At 36.2% G+C, this 25,859-nt stretch overlaps 1 protein-coding gene and 1 pseudogene across 4 annotated transcripts in view; one reads left to right on the forward strand and one right to left on the reverse strand.

Moving 5' to 3' along the window:
* Positions 1 to 372: 372 nt before the first annotated feature.
* Positions 373 to 25,859, forward strand: part of NGLY1 (N-glycanase 1) — a 50,956-nt gene continuing 25,469 nt past the window's right edge. For 2 of the 4 annotated variants that reach the window (XM_039836730.1, XM_039836731.1), the window contains exons 1-4: positions 375 to 556; positions 7,538 to 7,652; positions 12,193 to 12,438; positions 21,367 to 21,532. In XM_039836730.1, coding sequence (XP_039692664.1) covers positions 426 to 556; positions 7,538 to 7,652; positions 12,193 to 12,438; positions 21,367 to 21,532 — 658 coding nt within the window. In that variant the 5' untranslated portion in view covers positions 375 to 425. Of the gene's footprint in view, positions 557 to 7,537; positions 7,653 to 12,192; positions 12,439 to 21,366; positions 21,533 to 25,859 lie in introns of all 4 variants that reach the window. The other 2 variants (XM_039836733.1, XM_039836732.1) reach the window with 2 other exon arrangements.
* On the reverse strand, positions 12,662 to 12,776 carry LOC120581829 (uncharacterized; annotated as a pseudogene).

Raw genomic sequence — 25,859 nt, forward strand, 5'->3', positions numbered from 1 at the left:
GGAGGAACCCAAGTTTCTGCGACCCACCGGCCAGCACAGAACAGCACCCGCTAGCCCTGCCCCTCCTGGCCGGAGCCCCCAGTCCTCTCGACCAAAGCTCCCACCTACTCCCCCAAACCTCCACCCTGACGCTGACCACGATACCCCGCCAGTCCTACAAAACCCTACGGCCCCTTCTGGTCCCTGCCCGCGGGCCCGAACAACCAGGCCCCTCCCTCTCCGCCCAGGCTCCCCGCCCTTCGCGTTAGGTCTCCGCCCCCTCCTTCCGGGTCAAGCCCCTGCCCTGCGGACCAAGACCCGCCCCTGCCGGCCGAGCCCCCCACCCTACCGGCCCGCCGCAGCGGCGACCACGCGCTCAGGCGCCTGCTCAGTGCGGGGCGCGGCGCGCGAGGGGCGGTGTCGGGCGCGGGCGCGGGCGCTCAGGCATGGCGGCAGCGGCGCTGGGCAGTTCCTCCGACCCCGCGTCGCCCGCCGTGGCCGAGCTCTGCCAGAACACTCCGGAGACCTTTCTGGAGGCGTCCAAGTTGTTGCTCACCTACGCGGACAACATCCTGAGGTGCGGGGCTGCGGGGTCGGGCCGCCGTACAGGGACGGGTGGGGCGCGGTTCTTGGCCAGCCGGGGCCCGGAGGGTGGTGAGGGCAGAAGGAGCAGGGCCCTGGGCCTGACTCTGGCCGGGTGTGCGAGCCCGCGGGCCCGGGGCCTCGAGCCCCCCAGCCCCAGCCAGGCCCTACCCCCGGCTGCGAAGAGGAAGTTTCTTTGCACGGGTGACTTGGCACCTGATGTCGGGCCGCGCCGGGGAGAATCGCTCGTCCCGCGGGTAGGGCAGGGAGAGGGAGCTAGGAAGGCGTACCCCCAAACACTGACCTCTGATGTGGTTTTAACTGTCTTTCGTGACGGCACCTAAACTGTAACAGCCCTTCTTTACCATTGCGTGGATTTTACAGAACGGGGTGCCATAAATTTCCATATGTTTATCAGAAGTTAGTCACTGAAAATGTTTCCTTCCTAATATTTTGCGAATATCCTAATAAGTATAATACTGAAGTGATGGGTTTTTAACCTTTTTATGGTCTTTTTCTGCCCGTTTTTTGTTGATTGCAGCGTTGTGAACTATTGCTTTAAAGTTACAATTGTGATATTAACATCTGAATTCTACTTTCAAAACGACCCTTTACATAAAAATTAGTGAAGCTAATCACTTTGGATAAGAGTCATTTGTTTTATTCTCCTGTGAGCAAAAGTACAATTCTATATCTCTCAGGGATCGTATACATTTTGGCAATTGGGAGGCAAGTTTGATTATTCATTTTGAATCATTATCGCGTCAAGTCTTAGATCAAATCTTGTGGTGTCTTAAGGAGAGGCATATGATGTATGGGGGACAGAAATGGAACTGAGGTTAACCAAGTTCCAGGTGCTTTAGAATGATACCTCATTTATCAGGTCGCTATGATTATCTAGGTTCTCTGGGTCCCCTCAGCCCCTGGTGCTTGCTCTTCTCAGTGGTGGGTATATTGGCATGAAGTCTAAAAGGAAATTCCTCTCAGTTTCAGATTATAGATTTCATGTGACCCAGTTTTAGAGACATTAGTTACAAGTGCAATGTTTTAACTCATGGCAGTTATAATAGCATTCATATAAGTAACACGAATGACTTAAAAGTAAACTAAAGGAAAAACATAGTGAGCCCTTATTATGTGCCAGGACGTTACAAGGGATGCAGCATGTATACTTTACACAGTTACACAATTGTGACCTATGTAGGGAACCGCCTCCTCCTCTGTGACACCTTCTCAACTCATGTTCATCATCCTAAGAGGTCTGACAGCTCCTAAGAGCAGAAGGATGCCAGTGGATAAATGAATTCACAGGCTGAGTTCTCAAGAGCCCATCGCATGGAACCTCCCACCTGGAAAGCCACCAAACTGTTTAAACACCCACTATTCAAAAAAGGGAGGTGGCCTTGTAATGTAGATTCACTTCTGCTTTCAATCCAGTGAAACCAAAAATGCTAAGATCAGGGTGTTTTGAGAAAGGAAATCCTTTGCATATAAATAATGATTTTCACGTCATAATTACCATTATGAATGTTTACCAAACTCATAGAAGAAACTTGGCATATCGTAAGGTCATGTTACAGTCTTTACCATGGCTTGTGTTTCTGATCTTAAAAAGTGTTTATGCAGGGAATTAGGAGTTTGGAACTCATTAATTGGAGATGGTATGAAAAACTCTTTTTATTTTGTCTTAAATAGTAGTCGCTGCCCTCCTATTCTTAGATTTTAAACTTCTTCAGGCATCAGGGGGAAAAAACCACCGTTCCTCCTCCTTCCAAGTCCAGTGACTTGCTAACCTCTTAACCGAAAAGCTGCAGATTGCTTCTTTATTTCTAGCCACACTGCATTACAGATCTGCTAGTCTAACTTATTTGAGAGTAAAGAACACTGAGGTTTTCTGTTCCTTTTGCTGTTTTGAGAAATCTATTAGTGGTAGAGATAAGGGACAGTATAAGAGATGTCATGTATTCCTTGCTCCTACTTCAGGGTAAAGTGTACAGTGTACATGCTGCATCCCTTGTACCGTCTGGCACATAATAAGGGCTCACTATGTTTTTCCTTTAGTTTACTTTTACATCATTCATGTCACCTATATGAATGCTATTATAACTGCCATGAGTTAAAACACTGCACTTGTAACTAATGTCTCTAAAACTGGGTCACATGAAATCTATAATCTGAAACTGAGAGGAATTTCCTTTTAGACTTCATGCCAATATACCCACCACTGAGAAGAGCAAGCACCAGGGGCTGAGGGGACACAGTGAACCTAGATTCTCACATAGTATTTTACGAAATGAGAGCTGAAATGAGAATTTCATTGGCAGTTTTTTTTTTTTTTTAAAAGCAGGGATACTTGTCACTACACACAAATGAAAATAATACTGCTAGTTAAGTTAAATTTCTAATTTGGATGATGTTTATCCTATTCCTCGACTAAGTCGTAAAGCTAATTAAATTACAGACTAAAATAATGCTAATTTGTATGCACAGTGTACCATGGATGTTTTGAACCTTTTACCTTTTTTCAGTTCATTGACTTCTAAATAAAGATAAGCCATCTTCAATAATGTCTGTTTTCTCAAAAGTCTGTAATAGTTTCACTGACATTCCACATGGGTTCCTTAGATGATTTGTTTTATTCAGTCTTCTAAAAATTTTTGATTTTCCACTAATTTCCTTTGTAAAGTGCATGCAATTTTTGGTTACAAATGGTACTGAATATGATTGGGAAGGGCCAAGAATGGAAAATGATTTTTGCTTTCAAAGAAAATAAGCATGTTTGGGAGAAGGACACAGGTATGAAAAATAGTCACAGCATAAAATCTATAGAACAATTCCAATATAGCATTTAATTACACTTTTATGTGAGGAAATAGTGAGGGACTTATCTTGGAGCTGTTTTGGAACAGAGTTTTGATGAGTTCAGTTAATGGAGTAGCAGAGAGCATATATTTGACATAGGCAAACAAAAGCCATTTGATAGGCAAGAGAAAGTGACCGTAGTTTCTAGACTGAAAGACAAGCACATAAAAGAGCTTCACGTAGAATAATGATGTAAGAAAACACAAGGCATTGATTTCATTTGTGAAGCTATTGCAGTAATCATAAACATAAGTGCAGATAGAGTATATATATATATATATACAATACACAACACACACACACACACACACACATACACACACATATATATACATATACATATATATATGTATATATATATATATATGGGCAGGGATTGGCAATTCTTGATGACTACAAAGAATAGAACTAGTTAGTTATGGGAGGAGACAACCAAAATAACTTCAGATTTCTAATCTAGTTTACTATTACCTGGAGAAATTGAGAGAGGAGAGGTAACCTGAGGATCGGTGCATTCGTTGGGATCTTGTATGGTAGAGACTGTGAGTTTTGCAATCAGACTAGTGGATTTAAATCCCAGTCAACCATTTCTTTAAAGTGTGATTATAGGTAATTTATGTAAACTCTCTGGGCTTCAGTTTCCTCATTTTTAAAAGGAAAGAAAAATACCTACATTATATAATTGTTGCAAAAGAAAAATAAAGGATCTGGCACATATGTTATCCATAGTTATTTTTCAGTTTTTCATGTTAAGCTAGATTATGTGTATGTTTCCCTTGTCACCTATAGACCATGGTAGAGGTAGAGCCAGAGATGGTTCCTAGATGGTTCTAAAGGCAGATGTTTTTGAAAAATTTACATGTATTTCAGAATAACAAATTTTCAGAAGGACTAGAAACAATTTTTAAAATGACCTACAAAGCAACTTTTGTGATTAGTAACAAAAAATTCAAGATTATAGGATGTATTAATGAACTAAGTTTCCATTTATGTTGACCTTTTCTGGAATTAGGCATTCTAAAGAGGAAGAAACAATAAAATATATTTAATTCTCAGTGTTCTTGAAATTTTGAAATAAAACATAAAATTTTTTCTAAGATACTATGACCTCAGTGGGCAGCCTAGTGTTAACATGTCTTAAAATCTTAGAAATATAGTAGATATAAGTAGATAAGCATGACTTTTTCCTACCATTCAGTTGTAAAGATGGAGACTCATTTTTCATAAGTTAAACAATTTGGTAGATACCTGGGAATAAGACAACTCGGAAGATACCAGAATATGTTCAAAATGGTGGCTGAGAGAGGAACAGGAAATTTGTGCCCTTATAGGACTCCATTCATTCCACATCATCATCCAACAAATAAACAAAAATCTCATTTGAAAGTGCAAAATAATTGCTAACAAGTAGGATAAATGTTACAAATTGTAGAAATTGTTAATGGTCAACAGAGAAAAAAAAAAAACCTCAAAGAGTTATACCAAAAAATATCTGAGAAAATTAAGTTAGTAGAAGATTAAGCAAAAATAAAGGTGACTCTTGGGGATGCTTTAGACACTGCACAGTAAGGAGAGTGGTAATGAGCTCAAGGATAGTGGACACCCTGAGGTAATGCTGTAAAGCTAGAGATTCAGAAGGTGTTTCATGTGACACTTTCCCAAGGGAAGAAATGGGATCTGATGTATTTGAGGTCTTGTAGCCTTGTAGCCAACTTCCCTAAGTCTTTAAGGGCTTTAGGGGTGGACTTTCAGCATCAGTCTGTGCTGAAGACCATGGCTGGTCTACTCAGTATATTTAAAAAGTGGAAGATAGGATTTGGGGAGCTGGACATTAGTGTAATTTTTGTTTGTTTGCAATATGCTTTTAGTTAGAAAAAAACAGATAAATAATATGTGAGGTCCATTGATGTTGTAAAAAGAGAAAATTGCTCACTAAAAACTAACGAGGAAAATCTAAATTATACAGAGAAGCTTTGTATCTACAGTTACTTTGAAGCATATATCAAAATAATAAGCTATATCAGAACAGTGGTGAAAGAGAGAAGAAAAACTGGAAAATTAAGCCTAGTGAAAGACTTTGATCATATAGAAATCTGGAAGCTATTGAGGGAAAAAATATGTTAAAATATCTCAAGTGGTTTTGCACCAGTAGGATATATATTAACCTGGTGGTGCTAATGTGTTTATTACCTTGTGGAATGTGTTGACTATAATGAAAAGATGCCTCATTTAGCTGTGACAAGTTTAGGATTATTTTATAATTTAATGTTTTCTGATGAAATGGTAAGAAAGAAAGGCGCAGTTATGATAACAGTGTGGCATGGAAGCCAGGGATGCTGGACATTGTGCTGTGCCCAAGGCAAGCCTCCACAGCCCCACCACAACAGAGGCCCCACATGTCAATAGTGCCAAGATTGAGAAACCCTGCTCTTAATCTTAATACACAGAATAAAAGAGTAGAGTATATCTTTTTCCTTGTGTTTCTCAACTAATTAGTGATTCTCAAATGACCTGTGGTGAATAACCATGTTTTTTATTTTAATTTCCAATCTTTTTGGACCTATAACTTTTGTAAAATAGAATGAAAGTTTTATGGCAGTATCAAATTGTTATAAAAATTACTAGAAACTCTCAATTTCTTTACTTCTCATGAATGGATATCAAAGAGTCTGTAGATTTGCACCAACCAATCTTGGACATTTTGAGTATTTTAGAATTTTTGTGTCTGAATATTCTGTAAAAAACTTGTATGAGTTTTGAAATTAAGGAAAAGAGGTTTTAAAAAGATCGATATTGGTTTTTTGTCTTATTTTTTTAATTTAATTTTATTAGTTTCAAGTATACAGTACAGTGGTTAGACATTCATATAGTTTATAAAACGATCCCCCCGATTGCTCTTTCTCTCCTCTGGCTCTCCACTTAACCATTACGTTAGGGCTAACTGCGTCTCCTATGCCATGCTCCCCATTGTTTTTATGACATTTTGGCAATAGGGAATTGCTTCATGGAAAATAAATGTAAAATTTGTTGAAATTTTCACAATTAAATTTCCTTTTTTTTGCGGGGGGGGGACGGTTGTTTTTATATAAGAATATCTAGAGAACATGTATAATTGAAACAGAGTTGCTTAATCAGTTGCTAGCTTTAGCCTCAGCTCCACCCCCCAATTCCATACCCCAAGTGGATGGCCTCAGCACTCCTTCCTATGAATCCCTGACACAGCCTCCGATTCCTTCTTAATGTAGTACTAATGGAAGCCACCACCATTTTAAAGGAGCTGGTATCAGATATAAACTTATCATTCTTAATTATGTTACGAAGATCTTTTGAATATAATACTATGATTACCTTATATTTTCTGGGATTTTTTGTTCATTTTGTAGGATTTCTGGTTTATCAAAGTTATTAAAGTCTCAAAGCTTTTCATGTGCTGGTCTCACCTAATGTATATTACTCAAAATCTTAATCATGGTAAAAGAAATTTATATCTTTATTTAATTTTGTTACTATATTTGCTGTGGTGAAAATATATCTTGAATTTGAAGCAGGTCTTAACATTAAATGCAATCATCTGTCTAAGGAAGAAAGAAAATCAGGTGTCTGTAAACATATACCTAGGTTCGTATTTGTCAGAAGTCTTTGAGGAACTGTGATACATTTTTATATAGCTTCTTTATTTCTTTTATGCATTTTACAAATATTTATTAGTCACCACTTGTGTATCAGGCAGCACTCCTGGTGATTGAGATCCATCGGTACAAAACAGGCAGAATCTGCCCCCTGCCTGGAGCTGACATGGACTTTTTTGTTAGCAACCTAAAAACTCATAAAGGTTTCTAGCTTTAACAACACAGGATTAAAATGTCACATGGAGTTCCTTACAGCAGTATTAATATTTTCAGCTGTGAAATTAAACAGTGAAGTTGTAGTAAATGTATACTGAGGAAAGAATCACAAAATGAGGCTACTTTTCTAGACGGTGTTTCTTCTTTCTTCAAAGTTGGGATCTATCCTACTTTGTAGGAGTATAGCCGTATAAAATGTGCAAAGTAGTACAAAGGTGTTGTGAAAATATAAATTGTTATATATAATCAAACTTTTTTTTTTTAATCAGAAACCCTAATGATGAAAAGTATAGATCTATCCGGATTGGAAACACAGCTTTTTCTACTAGACTCTTGCCCGTCAGAGGAGCTGTTGAATGTTTATTTGAAATGGGCTTTGAAGAGGTAAGTCTGTTCAAGCGTTTTTTTCCTCCCCAATTCATGTACAAAGCATTCATTATTGCGTTGATTGATACTTACCTCAGTAAGATTTTTTTTTATTAATTAATGATATTGGAAATCTGTATAACTCGTTATCTCTTCATCTATTAGACATTTAAAAGTCAGAATAAATATACTTTGAAATCACCGTAAACTATAACAACTCTCCCATGGGGAAAGAATTCTTAGAAGTCTCAGTGCTTTATAATTGGGAGGTCAGACATGCAACCCAAGGACCAAATTATCGCTCACTCTAGACTTTTAGTGAAAACCTGCTTTGTGAGCACACATGAATACTAATAGGGTGCAACTACCCTATTCCAGTAAGAAATGAAAAGCTGAGTCATAGGGGTTTTTTTCAGTGACAGGAGAAAAGAATCTCAGTGGGTTTTTTTTGTTTGTTTTTAGGTCAAAAGAAAAGTTTGGTATTTCCATCTTGAGGAATCTTGTGGCATAGTTTAATTTTATGACACAATGAAAGTAGTTATCAAGATTGTGAATTTTCTTTATATGTTTAAAGAAAATTTTAAGCACATAAATTTTCTTTATGTGCCTAATCATTTCTAGTTTATAGAATGTTGAAAGAAGTTGAACCAGGTTATGGAGACTCAGTCAGTAGCAACCAGAATTGACAAGGCTGTAGAAATTGTTAGAGACATACAGAGTTGCAATAGGATACAATTTCCTTCCTGCCTCTCTGCTTCTCCAAATTTTATTCCAGGCTCTTGGGATATATTGGTAAACTAGGTAGATATAGATCTCATCTCCATGGAGCTTGCATTCTAGTAAGTTAGACATGATAATAAAGATGAGTACAGAGAAGAAAATAGGACATGGTAATACAATAAAAAGCAACTGTAATGGTGAGGGGCACATAGAATGAGTGGTCAGAGAGGGCCTCTGAGGAGATAATATTTGAGCTGGGACCTGAGTGACAAGCAGCAATTCAGGTACCTGAAGCTCTCTGGTAAGAGTATTGCAAGCAAAAGAATTCACATGTGCAGAGGGGCTTCTAGCAAGAGTAGCTTTGGCACAGAAAGCTATACAGAGGCTGGCAGAGGCTAGGCCATGGGGTTTTGAGGACTGTGAAAAAGAATTAGACTTTAAATGAAATGGGAAGCCATTGGAAAGTTTTCAGCAGAGAATAATATTTCTGAAGATTACTCTAGTTGTAGAGAGGATATTTTGGATTATCTGGGATGGTGTCAAAGGATAAAGCAGGGAGATGAGTTAGAAAGTGTATTCTGTTAGTCAAAATGAGAAATGGTAGTGGTTTAGATATGTTCCATAAGGGCAGGGCTTTTTGTCTATTTTGTTTTCTGTGTTGCTACCTCTTGAGAATAGTGCTGGTATATTTAGGCACTCAGTAAACATTTGTTGAATGAAGTCTTGATAGCAGTGGAGATGGGGTGAAGTAGAGGGATCTAGAATTTCTTTTTGAAGCAGAATACACAGGACTTGCTGGGGAATTGGATGTAGGGTATAAAGGAAAGGACAGAATCAGGATGACTTCTAGGTTTTGGTTTGAGCAACTAAGTGGATAGAAGTACCAGTAATTGAACATGGGAAGTCTTAGAGAGTAATAGATGTCAGGAGATAAATCACTACCTATCTTTTGGATAATTACAACTGATATACTGTTAAATATTCAAGTAAAGATGTCCAGTAGACAACTGGATGTATAAGTCTATAACTCAAAAGGAGAGGTTAAGCTGGAGGTATAAATTATGGTGTCACCTGCTTATAGTTACTCACAGACATCTGAACATAGAGAATATAAAACTATAGAGGAAGAAAATTGAGAACACTGCTGATTTTGTTTAAAGAAATGCAGATTTTTGAGAGTCAAATGACAGGATAATTGAGTAAATGACATCTGGAGCTGTACTAATTTCTCATTGTTGAAATGTCACAGATGTAGTGGAATCAGATTTGCCTTTCAGCAAATATTCAAGTACCAGGTCAGGTGACCAGTCATCCCAGTTTGCCTGAGACTGTCTTGGTTTTAGCACTGAAAGCCCCACATCTCAGAAAACCCCCTCAGTCTCAGGCAGTCCCGAAAGTTGGTCACGCCAATGCCAGGTAACAAGCCAGATTAAAACTTGCAGTATTATTTGATACAAATAGAGTCACAATTTCAGAAAAGATGAATATGTAAGACTAAGTTACACTTAAAATTTCTGGCTGGCTTTGGACTTCACATCTATCAAATAAGTGTGTTATCATGTGGTTAAGTTGCAAGAGGAACTGGCGAGCCGAAACTGAACTCTACCACCAAAAAGAAATTTGGTGGCTTTGAGATGAGGTTGGAATCTAGACCTATCCTGAAATTTTCAACTGTATATTAAAATTATGAGCGCTTTGGGGCCCACTCGTCTCTGTGGCTGCATTCTTTTTTATACAAATTTTGAAAAGGAGATTGAGAAAGACTGGGATCCAAGTGGATATGTGACCCATCACCAAGAGCCATACCCACCCTCCAAGTGAGGATGAGGGCATTGGAGGGGGACAGTTTTTATTATCTTGGTGACTGGAACATATTAATTATCAGCATTTAGTGGGTAGGGCTAGGTTTGCCTAACATCCAGCAATGAGAATTGTCTCAGCAAAAGAGAAACATAGGTTTGTTAAATACTAGAATTCTCACTGGTTTCTTAAAATGTTATTGGATCTAGTATATTAAGCCTATAATTATCCTTTCATGAAAATCTAGTGCTTTTATAAAAGTTAAACATTTTTGGTACAAATCATTTGGCCATAATCATATGTTCTTTTAGGACTAGTCCCGTAAAGATGGAAAGGAAGAGAGCCAAGGCATGAGGAGCATCTCTGCCTTATCAGGGACCTTTCTGAAGTATGGACTGAGACGTAGCCCAGATTTTTGTTATCCTATATTTTCATCAGTGTGCATGGTGTCATGTACTTTTCTCAGTGCTCCTTCACTAACCACATGAGGCGAGAACCCTCCATATTTGGCTTTAAACCAGATGTCTGGTTTCTCTTCCCAGACCTCATCATAGATGTGAAATAGTTCCTCTCAATATTGGAAAAACCATTGTATTCCAATTTATGATTATATCATGTATGTGATCATCACAACTGTAGAAATACTATCTTTTTGCTCAACCCTTCCAACTGTTTGTACAAGTTTGTGGTTTTGGGTCTTTGTTCAGTCTAACGTGGAGCCTAATGATTAAGATCTTGCAGTTTGAATCCTTGTTCTGACAATTCTGTAAGAGCATCAGGCAGCTTAACTTCTCTGACCCTTTGTATTTTCGTATAAAAAGAGGGAATAAATCTAATGCCTATCTTTCAGGGTGGTTATGAGAATTACTTGAGATACTGTATGTAAAATGCTTAGCACAGTACCTAGAACACATAAACACAGTAAATGGTTGTAGTCTTTTTTACAGCTGTTATGGGTAATGTGTGGAGCTTGCACACATTAAAAAGACCTCTTCCATCTTTTTAAAAAGGATTCATGTGGAACTGATTTTCATGTCGTCATTGAGTAATGTCTTGGTCACTTAATTCCTGTAAGTCTGCCATTACCAGGAAAATAAGGTCATTCTCACTTGTGGTGTTTAATTTAAATGCTTACAACCTACAGGACTGTTTATTGCACTTTGTAACAGCTATTTTATCTCATTTGTAGTTGGTAGAATTACCGTTGTAAAACTGTTGCTTCTCAGCACCTTGAAACTTGATTGAATGTATTTTCATTTCACCTTTTTTCTTGTTTTGTAATTTGCTGACTATTTTACATTGTCAGTCTTGTTATAATCTTTATTGTATCTCAAGGCACTCTGATTATGTTATGGATATTCATTAAATGAATCATAACATAAAGGATTAGATTATTAATATTGTTTAATATTTTGTTTTGTTTGGACCGGAGACGTATGTTCTTAGTAAGCTAGTGTCAACTCTTATTTCTCTAGTTCTTGGGACAGAGTATTACTGTTAACAACCCATAGTTTTGAGTTGTCCATTAGGATATACCTTTTGCTCTCATGGTGCAATTAGTGAAGCCCATATACAGACTTTTAATAATGTAGCTATTCTTTATTGTTTTATGTTATCAGTGATCATTTTGTATAGCTGTATCTCTAGTATCATTATCATTTCATAAGGAATTTCATATAGAACAGTAGTATCAGATACTACTGCAGAAAAAATAGGAGTGTGCATATTTGCAATTCTTACGAGGCTTATTGACATTGACATATTATTCCTAAACAAAATATTTTTAAAGGTCTTTGAACTAATATAATAGTCAGCATTATATGCTAACAAGAAGACAAATTTTCTTAATTTGGGGGTTTATGTTAGGTGTTACCTTTGTATATAAGAAGTGTCATGGTAAGAAAACAGAATGATTGTTAAAATATGTATTCCATAGGCTTCATACACACACACACACACACGCACACACACACACACACACAAATAACTGTCAATGTGAAGCAAGGGTTAAATTTTTTCCTAATTTTATAAATTCCAGGGAGAAACACATCTTGTCTTCCCTAAAAAAGCTTCAGTGGAGCAGCTGCAAAAAATTCGTGACCTCATTGCCATAGAGAGAAGTAGCAGATTGAATGGATCAAATAAAAGCCACAAAGTAGAATTATCTCAGCAACCTGCAACCAGTACCCAGCTTCCTACAACACAGACTTCAGATCCTAATGGGTTAACCCAGCATGCAGGGAACAATGAAGGGCAGCCATCAAATCCACCATCTGCTCCAATGGTAACATTAGAATTAAACCTTCCTAAACTGTTCCTTTCAAATTGTTGAAACAGCAAAAGCTTTGAAATAAGTTATAATTTATTTCTGAATTTAGTCTCTAGTTATTCTTGTTTCTTTCTTAAAATTCCAAAACATCTAAATTTCCTTGTCTCTTAAAAATAATTGTCAAATTTGTAATGAAAGTTGGGGAAAGGGCTCTTTTATTTATACTTTTTTTTTTTAACGCCTCCAGCACCTGGTCTTCCTAGATGGTCTCCCATCCAAGTAACCAGGCCCGACCTTGCTTGCTTCCGAGATCAGATGGGGTTGGGTGTGTTCAGGGTGGCATGGCCATAGACTATACTTTTAAATCTCAACTTGTACTTTATTGCTTCTGTAGGTTATTATTATTTATAATTATTTATAAATGTACCTGTTGCCTTGGTGCTTAAACCAGTTACACAGATAACCATATTTCTGTAAGCTGAAGCAAAGTGTTGGACTTGCTGTACAGTAGCATGGCCATCAAATAAGACTTCCTCCACTGCATTGACACTTTGGATCTGAATTTTACCTGTTGCCATTCACCATGGGGATTAGTTCCAACAGCTTAACCATTATCATTAACTCAATTCAATGAAAAAAAAAATCAGCTTCCTTAGGTTTAAGGTAAATAATGCATTAATTTACTGATAGTGGTGCTAGCAAATTAGCGAAGTTTAGTTATTAGCATATACAGATACATCTTAAAAAACAACTCAAACTACTATTGTGTTACAGGCATTTTTGGTACACCTGAATGATCTCATTTAATATGAAATTATCCTGTATACAAAAATCTCTTGATAAAAGTCCTTAAGTATTCTCCTAAATTTTCACCGTCAGAAAAATTTTCATGCTTTTTCTATAGTAATTTTGTCTGTAGCCAACTTAAACTCATATTGTCTTATTTTAGTTTTTGGAAAACACCTTGTCACTGTCCTCCATACAGCAAGACTTTATGCAGAGTCAGTTATTAAATCTCTTAATTTTCTCCTGAATTATCCCAGAGGCTTTAACCTCACCTCCCTTGTAAGCAAATGATTTGCAGTCATTCCTTTCTGTGGGCTGGGAAGACCTTAAGCTTGTCTTTAAAAAATAAAGGTGTTAGAGGATAGTAGGGGAAGAGATGGAGTTACTGTTTTGTTTTGTTTTAATAATTTTTGTTGAGTGGTTTCCAAACTTTCATGGAGGATTAACTCTTGTAAGACATTCCTTTGTGCCTCAATTGACTTAGGTTAACCTTTAACTCATTTCCTGTTTGCTCAGAGCTGGCAGAACTTACTCCAAGGTAACTCACAGATTACAGTCCTAACCTTACCCCCAAAGTTTGCCATGAAATATTTTGCTTTTATTATTATTTTCGCATTGCTCTAGTATATCAATAGTCTTTGGAAACAAATAGCATCTGTTTTTAATAGTGGTATTTCCATTTACACAATATAGTAACTCTCGAACACTGAAAATGTCAAATCCTAGATAACGTAGCATTTCTACACGTGATGTTAAATGAATGTTGGCAGCGAGCTGCACTTTTGTTTTCTACATGGGAAATGGGTTAAATCTTTAAAATATTTTTTCCCATTAGCTTCACAGCTAATGTTTATTTATAATAATAAATACAACTAGTATTTATGAATGCTTCTGAGAAACTGTTAACTGATACTATTGAATCAACTAGTCATGATGCTAAGTAGCTGTGGGCATCAGAGAAGATAGCATATGTGAAAAGAAAGCTTTATAAATCGTAAAGGGCTTTAAAGGTTTGCCCTTGGTAATATTCCTTTCTGTAAAGTATCTGAGCTACTTCATTCAGTACAAAGTTATCACAGTAAAAAATAAGTGGGACTACTTTAATAAGACAGAATAGTAATCCTAATCCACTTCTTAAAACTGGTTTCCACTCTTTTTTGATTATATGTATTACCAGTAATAAAAAATGAGTACCTGATCCCATAACTGTCTATTTATTTATAAATTATATACTTTTATACTAATGTTTTGTACCTTATATAACAGCCGTGTAAAAAATTAAAGGGTGAAATAAAAAGTAAATGTGCTGTGCACCCCAGTGGATTCTTCTTTGCCCCTCTCAATTATGTGTATTCTGCCTTGGAACACTGAAGGTCTTCATCAGTTTTGCAGTTAAGGTTGGCACTGATACAGAAGCATATTTAACCTCTTTCTTGGCTTTTAGCACCCTTATGTATTTTCTAATTAAAGTGTTAGAATATATCTTTTAAGATTTTCTGCTTCATCTTTTGTTGAATCTCAGTATTAAAGTTTAAAATGCACAGTACTAATCAGTCTTAACAGAAAAGCATATAATGCATGAAAACAGTTTATTTAATGAAATAGTTCTTTCCTGGAACAAGTAGTGTTTTGTTAGTGGTCTGCTTAGGAAATCCATTCGCATCTTCTGAATCTTCTTTAACCATTTTCCCTTTTTGTATTCCTAACCTGGCAATGCAGATATAGTGTGAGGTCTTTAAAACTGTTAGTCACCAGAAAGCCTCTGGATGGTACACTAAATACAAAATGTCATTCTACTGCTAAAACAGATTTAGAGTTTAGAAGAAAATAAACTGTCTCAAAGACATATGCTCTCAGTAGGCTAGTATATGTCAACTCTTATTTCTCTAGTCCTTGGGACAGTGTATCTTTTTCTGTGTTCCCCAAGGGAGTTAGGAGAAGTTAAAATGAAACTTGTTTTTTTATAGCCAACTCTTGGTTATCTATGAATCACTGGAATACACATTTTTAAAAAGTATTTTTTTATTTAAGCTTTTATAACTTCCTATTATAGTACAGCAACCACTAGTTGCTGTACTATAATATTTGACAATTATGTTTTCCTGCCTTGCCCATTTTGAGTCGGGTACAAGTTGAGAATTAAAATGGACCAAAGTTAACCAGTAGGAGAGATTAAAAAAGCATTTAACCTGTATATAAGTTAGACAAACCCTGAGCACTGCTGAACTTTGTCGCTATTATAATTTTTGGGGGGTTAAAACTATATCAAGTAAAATATTGAAGTATAGAACAAGGTGATCGTCACAGATGTTGAAGTTTTCTAATTAGTTTTTTTTTCTTTAAGAGATAAAGTATTGGAATATATAAATGGTGGTGGTTATTAGAAACTTATTTTGCTTCCTTTCTGGAATTTTATGCAAGTGGAATTACATAATATATAGTCTTTTGCTTCTGGCTTATTTCCCTTACATATGTTTTTGAAGTTTATCCGTATTGTAGGATGTATCAGTATTTTTTCCTTTTTCATTGCTGAATACTATTCCATGATAGACATTTGGATTGTTTGCCTGTTATGAATAATGCTGCTATGAACATTTATATGCAAGGCTCTGTGTGGACATTTGTTTTCATTTCTCTTGGGTAGATTCCTAGGAGTGGAACCACTGGGTTGTATGGTAAGTTTATGTTTAATGTCTTAAGAAATTGCCGAGCTGTTTTCCTGAGTCATCGCACTATTTTATATTCTCACTAGCAGTGTGTGAAGGTTCCAGTTTTTTGATATTTTTACCCACACTTGTTGTCTTTTTTATTATAGCCATTTTAGTAGATGTTAAGTAGTATCTTATAGATTTAATTTGTATTTCCTTAATGACCCAACTGATTTTTAGATTTGCTAGTTATGTATGCTGAGTGTTTAGTGTTCTATAGAAATAACTTCCTATTAACTCTTTATATATCTTTATACCCTTTGCCTTCCAAAAGCAGATTCGAAACAGCAAAAACAGTTTTTCAAAGACAAAAAACTTCAGAATGTTAGAAGCATCATGTTTCTAATCTTGCAACTATAGGTTGAAAACGTGATTCTGAAGTGATTTGCTTAAAATAAGCATTCGACAGTTACATAACTACTCTAAATGTATGCTTTCATGTGACACATGACTAATTTGAGAATATGTATGAAGTTGTTAAGGACTGTTCATCCACTCTTATCACTGCAGAAATTATTGCGCATTGTGTGTATGGTATATCGTTATTTAAAATAATTATTTGGGATTATTTCTTTGCAATTATAAAAGTAATGTAGTTGTATTAGATCATGATAAATTAAATGAGTCAACTTTTAAACTAATTTAATCTTAAAGGTCGACCTCTTAGTCTGGATCTCTAGATAGTCTTCATAAGAAAAGAAATCTATTTGGACAGAAGATTTCAATGTCCAATTTCTTGTATGTAAACCTACCATTTTAAAGGTAAAATATACCTATATACCTTTCAATAGGGGATTATTTAAATTACCACACATCCTTAAATTGGCATTTCTAACATCCGTTAAAAATGATAATTTATGGGGTCTGTTTTGACATGGAGAATTATTATGTGGGGAAAAAAGGTAAACTGAGAATTTGAAGTTAAACCACATATGTTATGGGTATGTGTATAATATTTAAATTTTTGTTATAAAAATTCATATACATAAACATGTTTCCTTAAAAAAAGGTCTGGAAAGCTAGACACAGATATCTTAAAATAATTTTCTCTAAGTGGTGAAATTATAGGTGATTTTTATACCATTCAGTATTTCCTGAAATATTTTTTGCAACATTTATTACTTTTATAAATAGAAAAAAGGGGTTTTTTTGTAAGAAATAAGCTTACTAAAGTCAAAAGTTGATTAAAACTATCATTAAAAATTTGTTAAACAGAACTTTGTGTTTAAAAATAGGTTCTAAATTTAAAAACCACAAAAGCAAAGAGTTGCATAAAGGTAGAAAAAGGGCTAGTGGGCTTGGCAAGAGCCGATCCTTTACAAAAGAAGTAAATTGGTAATCCAACTTCCACTGGCTATATCACATGATTTGACACAAAATGCACATTGTCCTTTTTTCTTATAAAGTCTTAAATATCTCACATTAGAAACCAAAATAATTGGAATTCACATATGATTGGTGAAGAAAAAAATCTTTTTTATCCGAAACATACAGATTTTACATTTTAAACTTCTTCCATTTGTACTCCAAATAACTTTAACTCTCAAGCAATTAACTGCTGCCTTACGTACATGGTTACTCAGCTGCTATAATCGCCATGCAATCAGCAAACTTCTATTTTTATGGCTTAGTTTTTTTGGAGTTGTGCCAATGAATATGTAAAGAATTAGGCAAGAAAATAAATTTTATTGTTAGAGATTGTTTGAGTGCCATTAAAAACCACAATGCTTGAGGTAATTTCCAGATAGAAAAGTAGTAAATTGAAAATCAAAATTCTCTGGATGAGTTCTTACCCTCTCGGTGAATGAAAATCTGCATTTAAGAAAAAAAAAAGATAACACTGTAATTGCCTGATTTTTATAAGAATTCTTTCAAATAAAAATGGAGACATTTTTTAATGTTTCTGTATCAATTCTGGTAAAGGAGCATATTCCTCACTGTTGTGAATACCCTGAGTTTATCACCAAGTCTTCATCATGTTCCCATAGTCATTGATCCACTCAAGCGCCTTATGTTAATGGAGGAAATGTGTCTCCTCTAACTATGGGCCAGTCTCTCTTCTGTGCCTGTATTCCTTTCTCTCTGGTCACTGTGGAATCTCAAATGGACTATGCCCAAGTCTTCAACCTCCTCTTTTCTTGGGGATTCTTTTCAATGACTTTAAGGCCAGTTTTCATCTAAAGTTGAATAACTCAGACATGCAGATTCCTGGACATACCCCAGACAAACTGAATCAGAAAAGGAAAGGAGAACTTGAGAAACTGCATTTTTCATACGCATATTAATGTTTAAGAACCTTTTCTATAATTTCGCTTATTATAGAAACAAGCCAGGATAGGAATATCCCTAGATCCTGCATGTCCTGTATTTATTACTTCCTCTTTACAGCTAGTTGTAGGAAGAGTCCCCTATACTATCACTGCGTCTTTACTTCTCTTATACTTGTCTAGAGAGTCTCCATACTTTAAGTGTGTGCACTATCAGTAAAGTGTTTTCAAGCATATCCTCTCAATCTATATTTGTTTATAAATTGCATATATATATTGTTATGCTGATATACTTATGTACATTATACAGTGTAAAGAGGAGCTAAAGTGAATGTTTTCATTTTTTAAAAATGTATTAACAGTGTATCATTTAATGAATGTAGATATGACTATATTCTAAATTGTCTTGATAATTTAGAATTTGGGGGGCTAACTTTGTCAGATCTCAGTAGATTGTGATTTTTTTTTTTTTTTTTGCATTAAAATGTAGCTGTTGAAGGGCTAATAGTAAAACAGTAAAAGATATGTCAGCCCTGCTGTTTTCTTCTCATTACATATACTTGCATCATTAGTATTAGCCTCAATGCCTAAAGGTCTTTGTAATCTTTTTTTAAGTCAGGTTGAGGGTTAATTTAGTTAAAACTACATAATGTAACCAACCGGTAAATCTATTTTACCAGGCACATTTTTTTTCCTTCAACAGTCTTGACATGGCTTCTTTATATCCTTAGTTATAGGTCCTCTGTTCAGCAAGTCTTCAGATAGTTCTCCAGGTTGATTGTTCTATAATTTAGTTGTAATTTTAATGTACTCATGGGGGGAGGCAAGCACAGTGTTTACCTACTTTGTCATCTTGACCGGACCCTTAACTAGGCACATTTAAACTGCAAAACTTTGTAACATGAGAGTAGAAGGAAGAGTGAGTATGTCACTGTCTTCCCTCAGGAAAGCTGCTCCAGCCTGAGATGGAGCCCCTCTTAACCCAAATATTAAATATTATTATAACTTAATTGTTTCACTTTTTGGACAAAAAATAACATAAGTAGAAGTTCTGTTATTTCCTGTCCACCTTCCAATGTACTGTTTTGTACAGCTCCTTTGGTGCATTTAGCCCACTTTGGGGTACCACTTACACAACTAAGGCTCTTACACCTTGCTTTTCTTATTAGCACTACTACAAAGCTTCTTACTAAGATCATCAACAATCTTCACACTGCTGAATTTAATGGACTTTTTTTCAGTTCATTGTTATTTGACCACATATAGTTTTTAGCTTACTTGATCATTTTGGTTTTTTTCCTACTGTAAGTGGTTCAACTATTAATCCAGTTGTTCCTATCAAAAATCTATGGATCATTCGTATGTTTTCCTACTTTTCTAACTGCTCCCTGATTCCACAGTGCAGTCCCCAAAACATGTTAATTCTACTTCTTGTTCTTCTTATTTTGTTCACTTTTCTACCACTACTGTAACCACCCTAGCTCAAGCTACCAGCTCTCAGTCATCCCCCATTAGGTCTTGTCATACCTGCTTTCTTCACACTACTCCAGTGAGATTGATATTCTGAAAACACAAATCTGATCATTTCACTTTCTTGCTTAAGTCTCTTGAATAGCTTCCTGTTATAATGGAAAGAGATAGGAAAGATCTAGCTGTTTACCAACCAAACTTCATTCTTAGCCTTGTCTCTTCACCATTTTCCCCTTAGTTCTCTATGCTCTGATCTCTTTGATCCTTCTCAGCATTAATATACTGAGCGTATCCCCTATATACACGCTCCTCGACTTGCCTACATGCTGTTCTGTATGACAGGAATGGTCTTTTCCCTTCCTTGTTTACTAGCTGCTTATCATCCTTAATATTTTACCATAAATATCATTTATTCAGGTACTTCTAGGTTCAGAACCCTATTGTGCAGTCTCACTATCCTCTATATTTGCTTTATAATTCTTATAATTCATGTAATACCTATGAATAAGTTGTACCATTATATCCCTAGTACCTAGCAAATAATAAAGCTCTTTAAATATTTGAGTAAATGAACATTTTTGTATCAGTATTGTTTTTGTATCCATAGACTGCTTACTCTGTAAGGATGTCTTTGTCTATTTTGGTGTCCATTATTTTTCCAGTTTGTAACACATACACACTCACATACATTTATACAAAGTCAAGTATTTGACTTAATGTGGTGGTTCTGTCATTTTTTGTTCAGTGCCTTTCCTCGTTTAGACCATAAAGTGATCATGTCTGTCTTGAGCACCCTTCCCCAGGGCTTAATATAGTACCTGACATTAAAGTATTTGGTAATGGTTTTTATCTTTTATAATTAATCTATCTCTACCTTTTAATACACATTTAACCCATTCATTTTTACTGTAATTTCTAACACATTTGAACTTATTTCTCACATTTTGTAGTATTGTACATGTCTTTGCTTGCCTGTTTTTGTTTTTTTTTTCCAAATTCTTATTTTTTCTATTTTTGTTTTGTTTAGGGTGGGCTCTGCCAGAACTGTTCTGAGCCTGGGAACTCCTTTTAGGAATCTAAGCATCTTCCCTCACTCCTCAGATACACATTCTTTGTTGACAAGGAGTGATGGGGCGGGGGAGCAAAATATCTAGCTGTTCCTTCTGCAGTGCCCATCCAGTCTCTTTAATACTTGTTCTGAGGCCCCTTCCTGCTCTGTGGACCCTGTGGCTCCTCTGCCTTTTGGGATAATTTTGAGAACTTTTTTTAGTTTTCATAAGCACTCTCTGGAGGGCATATTGCTGTGGTTTCTTCCTTTAATCCATTTGTATCTGCCTTTCCTCTTTAAGAGTTCTTCATTTTTGCTAATGCTGTATAGAGTTTTTTTTAAAATCATTTATAGAGATTTGAAGTAGAAATAGCTGTCAGATGCATTGCTCAGAGCAGTGTTTTGATCCAAGCTTGCGGTCAAGAATTCAGCAAACCTCTGTTTAAATATAATCTCAGTAATATAATATACTCAGAGGAATAAATAGATACATCTTAGACTGTCATACAGATATGGCAGTCTCCTACTACTGATTTTGTAAATGTTTTTAATATAATTTCAGTAAATTCATACATTCATTATGAAATCATATAACCGGTGTTTTTTATTATATTATTTTTGTAGCATATGAAGAAAAACTAATTACAATTTTTTTTTCTATTAGGTTACTGCCAATTCAGTCATTCTGAAAGTTCTTCAGTCCAACATTCAGCATGTGCTGGTCTATGAGAACCTTGCTCTCCAGGAGAAAGCACTGGCTTGTATTCCAGTTCAGAAACTAAAAAGGAGATCACAAGAAAAGTTATCTAGAGCTAGAACATTGGATAAAGGTAGTGACTTAACCATTCCCTGCTAAATATGCATCATTGCTAAGTAAACAGAAACACTAAATGGTTCCTTTGCTGTATGTGTTATAAATATCTAACCAATATCTATTTGGTTTTTTAAGGAGTACAATAACAGTACAGTTTTATTGTGTATAATTAAATGGGCACATCTGTTACTATTTTCTTATAAAACTTCTTTTACCTGAATATGTATTTGCAGGTTAATTATAATCATTATATGAATTTTTTAGGTATAGTATAACTTGAGTCAGTGGACTATCTGATGGCATTATTAGTGACTTTTAATGTGAATCTGACAAACCATATTCAAAATTAATTTATGAGTAGACCATTAACTCACTTTGGTTAATACACATTTACTAATTAAGAATGTGGATTTTGAAGCCAGCCGCCTGAGTATAAATTCAACTCTGCCTCTTACTGTGTCACTAAACAAGTACTTTAATCTCTATGCCTCAGTTTTTTCATTTGAAAATAGGAATGGTAATTTTAAGAAATGAGATAGTACAATGGACACAGCTCAGAACAATGCCTACCACATTCATCTACCGATATTTATGTTGTTGTTATGATTAATTGTCTGAGGATTTTAGTTGTTAAATTATTCCAACTTTAGAATTTTTACTTTGAGTTTTTATGTAATTTTTAAAAAAATCTGTTAAGTCATTTCTTAATACTGTATTTTCTAGGGCAGCGGTCCCCAAACTTTTTGGCACCAGGGACCGGTGCTCCTATGAGAATCTAATACCTGATGACCTGAGGTGGAGCTGTGGTGGTGATGCTAGTGTAGGGGAGTGGCTGCAAATACAGATGAAGCTTCAGATGCTCGCCTGCCGCTCACCTTCTGCTATGTGGCCTGGTTCCTAACATATCTCAGACTGGTACTGGTTTGCGGCCTGGGGTTTGAGGACCCCTGTTCTAGGGGATTGTTTAATATTTTGGGAGTGGTTTCCCTAGTTTGCAGCAAACCCTTTTAACTAATCTCAGTCCACCTTCAAAAACACCATACTGCTTCATGTATAGTGGAGATACCTTTTAGTAGAATTGTCTCAGTTCTTGCCTCTCATTCCTTATGACATTGCTACTTTATTTCACTTATCCATATACTATAATCACTCAATGTAGATGGTCCACAATTTAACAACAGTTCACCTTATGAGTTTTCGACTTTATGATGGTGCAAAAGCAACGTACGATGGTGCAAAAGCAACGTACATTCAATAGAAACCATGCTCCAAATTTTGAATTTTTGATATTTTCCCAATCTAGCGGTACATAGTATAACGTGCTCTCGTGATGCCCGACAACAGCAACGAGATGGTTTTGCCCAACTGTAGGCTAATGTTAGTGTTCTGAGCATGTTTAAGGTAGGCTAGGCTAAGTGATCTTGTTCAGTGGGTTAGGTATATTAAATGCATTTTCAACTTCGAATATATTCAACTTAAGATGCATTTTTTGTGATGTAACCCCTTCGTTAGTCAAGGAGCATCTGTATATTGCCATTGTTATTATTTATACAGTAACTTTTTATATCAAAAATAAGAAAAATAAAAGATCGTATTTTATCTTCACTTACTTCTCTAACACTCTTTCTTTATGTAGATCCAAGTTTCTGACCTATATAATTTCCTTCTTCCTGAAGAATTCCTTTTAAAATTTTGCAGGGTAGGTCTGCTAGAAATGAATTCTCTTTGTTTTTCTTTGCTTTTGAAGGATAATAGCACCGGGATATAGAATTCTAGGTTGGTGTGGGGTTGGTTTTTTTTTTTTTTTCAGCCAGACAGTGTAAATAGTTTACTCCACTCTCTCTTTGCCTGCATTGTTTATGACCAGAAAGTCTGCCGTAATTCTTATCCTTATTTCTCCATAAATAAGGTTTCACCCACACTCACCCCCTGTCCCCAGCTTCATTCAAGATTTTCTCTTTGTCTTTCTGCAGTTTGAATATAATATGCCTAGGCGTAATTTTTCTCATTTTGTGTTTTATGAGCTTCCCGGATCTGCGGTTTGGTGTTATTAATTTTATAAAATTCTTGGCCATTATTACTTCAAATATTTCCTCTTCTCCTTTCTCTCTTCCTTTTCCTTCTGATATTCCAAAGTGAAGTTATTCTGTTTTACCTTTATTTATCTCTACAACTCAATTTCCCACAGGTGTTAGATATTCTGGAGGTTCTGTCTCCTTTTACTCTCATTCTGTTTTCCTCTTTGATTTTCAGTTTGGAAAGTTTCTGTTTCCCTGTCTTCAAATTTATTGATTCTTTCTTTGGCTGTGTCAGCCTACTGATGAGCCCACAAAAGGCATTCTTCATTACTGTTACAATATTTTTTATTTCTAGCATATCCTTTAGATATTTTTTAGAGTTTCCATTTCTCTGCTTACATTCTCTATCTGTTCTCATATATGGTCTTTTTCATTATAGCCCCTAACATATTAATCAGACTTATTTTGTTTCCTTTAATTCCATAATCTGTGCCATATCAGTGGTTCTGATGCTTGTTTAACCTCGTCAGACTGTTTTTTCTTGTCTTTCAGCATATCTTGTAATTTTTTGTTAAAAGCTGGACATGATGTATTGGGTAATAGGAATTGATGTAAACAGGCCTTCTGTGTAAGGTTATGTTCACTTAACTATGAGTTGCGCTGTGTTTAATGTTTGCTGTAGGTGTCACAGGCTTCAGTTTCCTCTGATGTTTTTGTTGTCTCCCCTGTTCTCTTTGGGCTTCCCCAAACACTCCTCCTTAGAGTCTGCATCCTGCAGATCTTTTCGTTGTAGTCGTTGTACTGTAGCCCTGTTGGTGTGGTGGTAGGTAGGGCATGGGGGAAGGGAAGTATTCTATAATGGTATAATTAAATCTCAGTGTTTAGAGGGACTGTATCCTCAGGCCTATGAATTTCACAAGTCCTTATTAACTTTGGTTCCCCACAGGTGAGGTAGGAAGGCTAGAGTGGGCTGGAGTCAGGGAAACACCCTTTCTCCACTTCAGATAAGCCTCTGGTAAAATCTTCCTCCCTAGAGAGTGGAATTAAGAGGACTGGGTTTTCTTGGTAATTCTACTCTTTCCTTTTCCTTACTAAAGCCACAGAGGGATCTTTTTGGTTCTTCACAATGAGAATCTGGTGGGATACCTGCAGGGAAAACCCACAAAAGGATGAGGGACTCTTCTCTCCATGCCCCCCACACCCCCCCAGGATTGCATTTCTCAATCTCAAACTAGCCCATATTCAGCCTCCAGCAATTTGTCAAAATTACCATTTAAGTATTTCTGCCAGTTTATGGCTCCAGTGACTTATGCTCCTTGTAGAGTATCTTGATCTGTCTCCCTAAATTTGGGGGTGACAGTTTACACTGTGAACTCAGTTCTCTAATGGGTCCAAGGAAAGTCAGTGATTTTTAGTTTGTTCAGCTTTTTTTTGGTTGGAAAGATAGGAATGACAACTTCTAAGCTCTTTACATGTCAGAGCTAAAGCTGGAAGTCCCTCTGATGGATTAACTATGTGTCTCTTTTCCTTTTTTAACTTACTTTTTAAAAATTAAATTTTTTTAATTGAAGAAATGATTTAAGTTTTTTTTTAATATTTATCACTTAGATATTTTGTCACTGCTTGGGTTTTGGTGGTTTTGTCTTTATTGTGATATTATACAATGTTATTTCCTTGTATTTGATGATGGGACTGAGCCTTAGACTTAGCTCAGCCACAGATTTGTTGTGAGACCTTGAAATAGTTCATCTTCTTGGGTTAACAGTTTTTTTCCCGTGGAAAATAAGAATGCTTATTAATATGTGATCACAATGGCCCCCTCCACTTTATAGTACTGTAGTCCTTCATATGATGTCTGGCATTATTAGAGACCTAGGTGCCTTCTTTTGGCTCTGGCATACATGTTTTCCATCCTCCAGGTTACCTCATAGTCCAAGGTGGCTGCTAGAGCTCTGGCCGTTACCTCTGCAGGCCAGGCATCTGGAAGAAGAGGATAAGAAGCAAAAAGGTTATATCCTTAACCGAGCCTGTTCTCTTTCCGAAGCGGCCTCCTTAGCGTCTCACACAAGCTTAGTCATTTGACCTCACTTAACTGCAAGGGCAGCTGGGACCTGTAGTCTTTAAGCTGATGCATTGCCATCTCAAATAAATTGGAATTCTGTAAATAAAGAAGTGGCCATTGGCTATGGTGTGGCAACCAGCAGTCTCTGCCCCAGTGACTAGTTGGCACTGAGATGCTAACAAAGCTTCCTTTGCCTAGGTCAGTGATTTTCTTTCATTCATGTGATATTTTGTCCTCCCCAGAAAAAAACCTTATTCTGGGTT

This window comes from Pteropus medius, unplaced genomic scaffold (genome assembly GCF_902729225.1).
Source record: "Pteropus medius unplaced genomic scaffold, Ma_sr-lr_union100, whole genome shotgun sequence".
Classification (NCBI taxonomy): Eukaryota; Metazoa; Chordata; class Mammalia; order Chiroptera; family Pteropodidae; genus Pteropus; species Pteropus medius.